The 8,638-nt window shown below is 28.7% G+C and overlaps 2 protein-coding genes across 4 annotated transcripts in view; one reads left to right on the top strand and one right to left on the bottom strand.

The window, feature by feature from the left end:
- Positions 1 to 5,982: 5,982 nt before the first annotated feature.
- Positions 5,983 to 7,505, top strand: LOC106789737 (39S ribosomal protein L28, mitochondrial). The gene is made up of 6 exons (XM_014754204.1): positions 5,983 to 6,201; positions 6,315 to 6,481; positions 6,574 to 6,832; positions 6,900 to 7,043; positions 7,115 to 7,305; positions 7,369 to 7,505. The coding sequence occupies exons 1-6, from the start codon at positions 6,181 to 6,183 to the stop codon at positions 7,403 to 7,405; spliced, it is 819 nt and encodes a 272-aa protein (XP_014609690.1). The 5' UTR covers positions 5,983 to 6,180; the 3' UTR covers positions 7,406 to 7,505.
- Positions 7,506 to 7,518: 13 nt separating this feature from the next.
- LOC106789736 (probable phosphorylase b kinase regulatory subunit alpha) overlaps positions 7,519 to 8,638 on the bottom strand; it is an 8,995-nt gene continuing 7,875 nt past the window's right edge. For all 3 annotated transcript variants that reach the window (XM_014754201.1, XM_014754200.1, XM_014754203.1), the window contains exons 14-15: positions 8,152 to 8,409; positions 7,519 to 8,038 (exon numbers count right to left, since the gene is read on the bottom strand). In XM_014754201.1, the coding sequence (XP_014609687.1) occupies positions 7,811 to 8,038; positions 8,152 to 8,409 (486 nt within the window). In that variant the 3' untranslated portion in view covers positions 7,519 to 7,810. The remainder of the gene's footprint in view (positions 8,039 to 8,151; positions 8,410 to 8,638) is intronic.

Below are 8,638 nucleotides of genomic sequence, written 5' to 3'. Positions count from 1 at the left end.
ATGTATGTATGTATGTATGTATGTATGCATGCATGCATGGATGTATGTATGCATGTATGTATGTATGTATGTATGTATGTAAGTTTGGATGCCTCTTGAAGAGAAGTTCGTTATATTCATACGGTGAGAAAGAAAAACAGGATCTCGTTTGATTTTCGAAAGAAAATTTAAAAAGACTCTTCTTTTAAATCCCCAAATAACGTGGACACACGAAGAAGAAAAATGAAGCAAAAGTAAACGTGAAGAAGAAGAAGAAGAAGAAGAAGAAGAAGAAGTGAAAATCACCCACCGAAAATAAAATCTGAAGAAAGTCGAGTCATGAGGCGACGATGCACCACCATCACCACAAGAAAGAATTCTTCAATTGCGACAAACTTGCTCGAGAAAAATACGAAGGATGATAAATAAAAGTGACGATAAAAGGTATCGCACGCGTGTCTCACCGATGACTCTTCTCGACGTAATATATATATGTTGGCGTTATTTTGTGAAATCCATTAATTCGTGAAACGACTACCTAAACCCTAAAATAATTACATTGATCTGTTTGAATATGAAAAAAAGTGGAATGATATACTTCAACCAGGTAATATATGAATTTAAAAAGAAGCGAATAGGTAAGGTATAAAATTGAAATTCGATAAAACAGCAAGATTAACAGAATATTTGTTTTCAAACTACAGGAAGATATAAGAATGAATAATTAGGAGCATTATTGTAAAAAGAAAAAGAGACTTTAAAGAAGGATTAAATTTCAATTTGAGAGATACTTCGACTACTCGTCTTTCGTGAATTAATATTTTATCCGAATTATTTCACGTAAAACAAGTAATTGAAAGTTATGACACAACATTTTATTTATATATACTTTCCCGCGCGAAAAAACGCGTTGAAGTTTTATTTTAGGTAAAACCTGGTGTTTTCACGATTTAATTGATTACGAATTATACAATTTAACGCTGACATACGCATACATACTATACCTGTTCGTTCTTAAAATTCGCTTATCTTCGTCGTTGTCGTTTCGAAATATCGCGTGAACGTGAATTTCTTCACGAATTTCACGATGTGAAGATGATCGATAGCGAAGAAAGCGTTAAATTTTAGCACCCTATTCTTCCTCCCACATCGTCCTCGTCGTCCAAACATTGTTATCGAGGATGATTAGCTGCATGTTTACTATTAACATTAGATAGACGAGTAATTTTAGCGCGAGTCAATATTTATTCTTTCAATTTATTATACAAGGATGGACGCTCGACTTACTAATTGGACGGTCGAAAAGAAAAAAAAAACAAAAAAAAAAAGAAAATTTGTTCTAACAATAAAAAGGATTCAACGATTCACGCACGTTTATTTATTATCCTTTTAAATCAAAGTAAATCATCGTTATTTTTGAATTCAATAAAATATATTATCTTGCGTATCCATGTCCTGATCGTAATAACAATTAGATTATAAGTCATGAAAATTGCAAAATAATTCATACTTTTTTTGTTTTTGATTTATTTTATAATACAAATATAATTGTATTATAAAATAAATCAAAAAATAAAATTACTTTCTTTTTTTTTCAACTTTTTTCACTTAAATCTCATTAATATATAATTATCGGCAGCTATATTAGATGCTTCTTGTTAAACTCATTGCCGTTATAAATTGTACTTATATACTTGTAAATACGTCATAATTAACTGTACGCGGAGCACGGAATTGACGCGAGCAAATGGAACTTTCATTATTTCTTACTTTATTTCTTTTTTTCTCAACTTCGATCGTCCAAAGTAAGTACAACACCTCCACATTCTCCTTCCTTTCTTCCACTTCCTTCTCTTGTGTGTGATGACAGTAGTATCGCCGTCGTACTTAATTTATTAATAACGATGAGATTTTTCGATGTTTGAGAATTTAAGCGACGCCCAGGATGCTCTGGGGCTTCGGTTACGACGAGAACTCGTCTTCTGACACATAGCAACGTCACCTGAGGGCCACTTTCTACCTGTTTTTTTTTCTTTTTGTGTGTATAACGATGATATTCACGAGAATGATAAATATGAAAAAAAGAAAGAGGGAGAAAGAGGGAGGGAGAAACGATCGAATCGATTTACCGTTTCTCCAACAACAAAATATCACGAAAATTATCCTATTATTCGTAGCTCGTAAACGTAACATTTGAAAAAACGACGATCTGCAAATAGGAACGCATATTTCGCGGCCGATTGAATTATGGTTCGTCGATCTCTTCGAACGTAGTATATTAGAAAGAGAAAAAGAGAGAAAGAGAAAGAGAGAGAGAGAACATAAAGACTAATAAAGAAAGAGAAAGAACAACGCACACACTTTACGAACGGTCGAGATCCGAGGTAAAAGTTTCACGAGAGGAATTTATCGGTCACAATAATAATACTCGTCTCTCTCTTTCTCTTTCTTTCTTTCTTTCTTTCTTTCTTTCTTTCTTTCTCTCTCTCTCTCTCTCTCTCTCTCCCTCTCTCTATCTCTCTCACTCTCTCTCTCTCACTCTCTCTCTCTCTCTTTCTACTGTTCTCAGACTCCGCGAACTCCCTCTTGCTTTTTCCTTGATTATCCCACGAGAACACAAATTTCTGGAATGTAAACTTCTTCGAGTTCTCGTCGCCGGCATTTTCTCGTTGTCGTGGTCAAACGATTAACGTTCCTGACAGTCTCAAAACTGTTCCAGGAAAAAGAAGAAACCTTACAACGTGGATATATACCCTTCTATACTCGAGATAAAACGATTCGAGAACTCGCCACGCCGAGTCAAATGTTATTTAATTGAATTCGCAAAGAGCTTTAGAAGGAAATAATGAAATATGATAAAAATCGATGAATAAATATACTACTTTAAACGATTATAGGATCATTACTGTTAATTACTGGTTGTATTACTTAGGAATCACTTGGGAAGGGGAAAGGGAGAACAAAATATATGACTAGGATAACTGTAAATTCATTTTTCGTCGCTTTATTGTAAGCATTTATAATTCCATAGATTGTGTGTCGCGTTAAAAGCGAATTAAAACTGCAATAAGTGATCCTCTAATTATTTTGGATAACTTAAATATATATATATATATATATTGGGTTGCTCGTCAATTATAAATATATATTCGATATATAATTTTATATATTAATATATATATTATATTAAAATATAGAAATGTTGCTTATTAAATTTGTTTTTTTTTTTAATCGGCACGAACTATCCGCGCGCACGCGGGCAACCCAATAAAAATCCTTTTCTCTCTCTCTCTCTCTCTCTCTCTCTCTTTCTCCTACTTTTTAACTCAAAAATCATTCATTAACTCCTTATCTTGTATCAATGTAGTATACTCGTGGGAGGATGAGCGTCATAATTCTTCTATAACGAAATGTTCCGAATGGATGTTATGCATGTATGTCTAATATTCTTTCAAAGCGCTCTTCTTTCAAATGTACTTGTATTATACGACGATATTATTACCGCACTCTCGTTCGAATTAAAATACGTTGCTGATGTACGTTTTTTAACGTGGACAGCGTATATTTGAAAAGGAAAAAAAGAGGAAAAAAAAAATATATATATATATATATATATTCAAAGGTATAAAAACAAAATTAGTGCGTACGACTGCTTCAAATATCCAAAAGAAATAATAATATATAGTTAAACAAAAAAAAAATTAAAATAAAATAAAAGAGAAGAAACTTATTACCTAGTTCGAATGAAAATTACGATGATATAGTTCCTCTACTTACTACTATATATGACATAAATTCTATGTAAATTATTATTTTAAACATTATCGTCTTCGTCATCTTCACCATCATCATCATCATCATCATCATTATCATCGTTATCATCGTCATCATCATCATCATCATCATCATCATCATTATTTTTATTATTATTATTATTGCCATTATTATTATTATTATCATTACTATAATAATTATTATTAAATTATTATTACTCTATTACTATTATTACTATTACTATTATTATAATTAGCATTAGGATTAGTATTATTATTGCAATTAGAAATTTTTGCGATATATCTTCTCTTTATTCTACTCTCTCTCTCTCTCTCTTTTTTTCTTTTTTTTTTTGCGAGGGGTCATTAAAAAAAGAAAAACTTTTAAAAAATAGATCATTTTTTTTTGCTGATCGAGTATAGAAAAATTGATAAGCGACCACTCTTATCCTTATCATCATTATTAATATATTATTTTATTGTTACTTTTATTGTCACTATTGCTACCATTAAATTAATTATCATTCAAGAAATTTCAATTGAATTTTGGAATTATCATTATCACCAACCATTTTATCAATAATAGTAGTAGTAGTTACCTTAGTATATCGACGTGTAATCAACAAAATAGAGAACGATCATCGGTAAATGCTGTTTCGACTACATATATTCTGACATACCGATCGAGACGGCGTCCATTTTGAAATCCTGCGCTGGGCGCAAAAATTTGAAATCTGTTTATCTACTTACGATCATATGAGATAGTCCCCCTCTCGCTCTTCCCTTATTAAAAAATTTTAATATAAAATCGGTAGTAGAAGAAAGACAATAAAGTTCTGTTAATGTGAAAAAAGAAAAAGAATAATTGGAAATTAAAATTAAATCTGATTTTGTCTTCTGTTTACATAAAGCTTTGTTAAAGATATAAACAAAAACAGAAAAATGTCATTAGTTGAATTCGATAATTACCTAAAAAATACGTAACGAGATTTTTAATATTTGCGCGCTTATAAAAAATACGTACATACATGAGTATGAGTGTATGCGTGCTTGTATAAATGTGTGCTTATTTACATATATATATATATATTTATATATCTGATATATTACGTCATGATATATTATATTATATTATAATCATTTATCGAACTCTCTTTCATTAAGACTTTATTTAAAATTTGACGAAGTACTTCATATTTTGAATTTCATGTTTTGTTCTTGTTTTAGAACTTTGTAAAACTTATTTCATAAATTCAATCGTAATCCGATCGTAATATCGAATATAATGATTACATATGATTAAATTCAGGATGTAAGAGATTGAATTCTAACTTTAGAGAAAAATATTTCAGATCATAAGAATATAATCGTACATATATGTACGTCACGATTAAAAATAATAAATAAAGAAATAAATAAATTATTTAAACGTTCTTAAAAAACGTAAAAGAATTGTAAACGCATAACTTATATTATTGAATTAACTCTAAGATTTTAAAATGCTTTATCTAGATCATTAATGAAAATAAATTAACTTATATAAATATAATGAACGAATATATAAAAATATAAATAAATGAACGGATGAGAAGAGAAATATATATGCATATATATAATTTATAATTTAGTATTTGTAATGTATATTGTAATATATATGTTATCATATTATAGCATTCATGACTATATATATTATATGTATGTAATATTATATGATTATATTATAATATATAAATACAAATTATATGTATTGACAAAATTATATATACATATATACGTAGTATATATATATATATATTATGTGCATATGTATACGTATATCATTAGTAACTACTTGCAAGACTGTGGAACATTATAGGTGTATAAATGTTTAAATAAATTATTATAATGTGGCAATCAATTATATGTTTTTTTATGTATATAATTAACTGATAATACAGTATATAAACAAATTATCGATAAATTTTTATAAAATATACTTACCGGTTCGTATTTTCTCGTAAATATTCGTCGAGTTATCTACTCGCCTAATTAATTATTTAAAAACGCGTTAACGTAAACTTTATTCCGTAATTATTATTAAATATATGTCTATATTTGTATATAAACATTTATGTGTTCTTCTATATAGAAACTTATCCGATAAATTTAAATTACAAAGATTACGTATATTTCATTCTTCTAGCTACCGGTAGAAGCAGCACCAGTTGCATACAACTCGAACGCCATCTACCGTTCAATCCAATCAAAATTCTTTTAGTATAGTGCAAGAAGGATTTTTGCTATCGAATGGTGTCAGTGTAATTCAATATTTTTTGTATTATCAATTTTCGTGAAATAATTTTTCGTAGCACGGAATTAAAATCCATATAATATTATATAATTATAGAGTAAAAATTTTTAAATTCAAAATTCTATAACCTACAAAAATATGTCTGCCACTAAATTACAGGTAAGGTAATAATTGCAAGAAAAATTATAATTTATATGTCCTAATTAGATAAAATATATAAATGAGAATAATGTTTTAATTTAAATTATATAATAAGTTCTTATCGATTTTAGTCATTATATTATTTTCCAAAACCAAATCGATGGACTAAAGGAATAGGAGCAGCTCTACCAGAAGAATATAAAAAATTTTGGAAAGAATGGAAAATTCAACAACCCACTGCGGTTCATTACATAAAAGAGGAGGGAAAATATACTAGAAATGAAAAAACAGGAGAAGTGTATGTTTTAAGAAAAAGTTAACTTATATATATATATATAACTTATATATATCAAACTTTTAAAAGAATATTTATCATTTGTTTCATTGTAGTTATCCGGTACAAAATATACCGATTCCTCTGAAATATCCAAATGAATTTCACCAGTGTATATTAGGTGGAGAAGCTATAGTCCAAGGTTTCATGAAACGTGGAAAATATAATCGCAGAAATCCTCATTTTTGGTTTCCTGTATTAAGGAGATCAATACTCTATAGCGAAGTTTTGGATACATATATAAGAACTATCATTACATTGAGAACTATTAATTTAATTCATGAAAATTATGGATTTGATCATTATTTATTGAAGGTATGTATTAGGATATAAGAAAGTATTAGGAAAATATTAGCAAATAAAATTAAAATTCATTTCCTAGACTCCAGCGTGCGACTTGAAATCAGAACTCGCTGTGAAACTAAAGCGAGAAATACTTATTGCATTAGCAGATAAAACATTATATCCAAATGATGAAGCCAAGCGAGAAGAAGTATATAACAAATATTCGCAATATTTATCTTCAGTAAGTTATTATATTTGTTAACTGCTTTAACTTTGAAAATATTTTTATTTGTATTAACTTTCACTTTTTAGTATACGCGAGCAGAAATTGAATGGTATGGCTTAACGTTTAAGGACGCGTGTAAAAAATACATTAATATGCAAAAAGAACAAACTATAGTCGAACCATTAAAAATTAAATACAGATCTGAATTAATAGCTCAACTTAAAGAAAACAATATTGAAGAAGCACAGGGTGTTGATGTCAGTTTACCAGATAAAAAGTATGTATTGTATAAATAATCTTTCTAAACATTTAAACTTTTAACTAAACATAATTTTTATAGGGACGCTTCGTGGTTATCCAAATGGAATCCATTTTAAAAGACATCAGAAACCAAATAGATAATATTTTTAATTTGATAATGGATATTTTGTAAATAGTAAAAATAAAAGAAAAGTATTTCAAGTAAACGTAATACCCAACATATGTTTTCTTATTTTTACACAATACAAATTTATTGGTATTAGATTTTTAAATTATTCGTGGTGATATAAAGTGTTCTTTATATGATGTTAAAATCGATTTTTAAGAACTTTCATTATTACGAAATTATTAAAATCTGTAGTTATTTAAAACTTTCCTATAGAGAAAGATAAAACAAAATAAAATTCAAGATTCACATATATATGTATATTGTACCCTAAATATGAAAGAAATTGTCTAAGAAAAATCTTAAATTTGAAACAAAATTTACTAAACTTCTTTTGACGCAAGCAATAATAAAACTATGATATTGAACATTCTACATCACCATCTTTTGGCAAGCAATCTAATAATGATGCTACAGCTCTTGTAATGTATGTCATTGTTCCAAAACTACCACTAGGAGCACTATCATAAAAGTGTTGGCACACGTAAGCTGCTCCTCCACAAAGAAGATTTCCCAATGCAGTTGTTTCACGCTGTTCTTTCGGTTTGGCACAACAGAGAGTAGCATCACCATCGACTTTCATCTAAAGATAATATATTGATTAGAATTCTATGCATAATATAATATGATATATTTTTATTATTATTATTATATATTCACATAAATATTCAAATTAATGGCCACAGTATTCCATACCTGATCTTCCAAAAAGATAGCATTAGCCTTATGTACTAAATGTTCAACAGCAATAAGACCTCCTAAAGAAGCTACTGCATTATGTTCAGTTACCAATGTTAATACCATTAAAGCTTCAACAACAAGTTGACGATATTCTGGTTGCGGTATGGTGTTTAAAACTGTCTCTACCGCTAAAGCAAATTTTAATTCACCTGGTGTCATTTCTTGAGTAAGATTTTGAGGAAGAACACGTCCCTCAATAGCTAAACCTTGACACTAGAGAAAAGTCATAATAATAAAAAGTTAATAAATAAATAAGTTAGTATATATAGTCCGGTCAATTTAGACATTTGAAGTTACAAAAATTGCCGGAAAGCTAAATTTTGGTGGAGAGCTGTAGCTTACCATTACAAATAAAGTCTGAAAAGTCCCCATCGATTCTATGTGTGCGTTAAAAGTTATTCAAGGTCAAAGGTCGAAATTTTAGGTTTTTTGGATTTTGCTT

This window comes from Polistes canadensis, unplaced genomic scaffold, assembly GCF_001313835.1.
Source record: "Polistes canadensis isolate GaletaPanama2010 unplaced genomic scaffold, ASM131383v1 scaffold_199, whole genome shotgun sequence".
Taxonomy (NCBI): Eukaryota; Metazoa; Arthropoda; class Insecta; order Hymenoptera; family Vespidae; genus Polistes; species Polistes canadensis.
This window is presented reverse-complemented; position numbering and strand designations above follow the sequence as displayed.

Bases quoted from the DNA above. Each gene is read 5' to 3' on its own strand.
- LOC106789737 (XM_014754204.1), top strand. From the start codon at position 6,181: ATGTCTGCCACTAAATTACAG. The intron at 6,833-6,899 runs GTATGTATTAGG...TTCATTTCCTAG, and splicing joins TTGATCATTATTTATTGAAG to ACTCCAGCGTGCGACTTGAA. The intron at 7,306-7,368 runs GTATGTATTGTA...TAATTTTTATAG, and splicing joins GTCAGTTTACCAGATAAAAA to GGACGCTTCGTGGTTATCCA.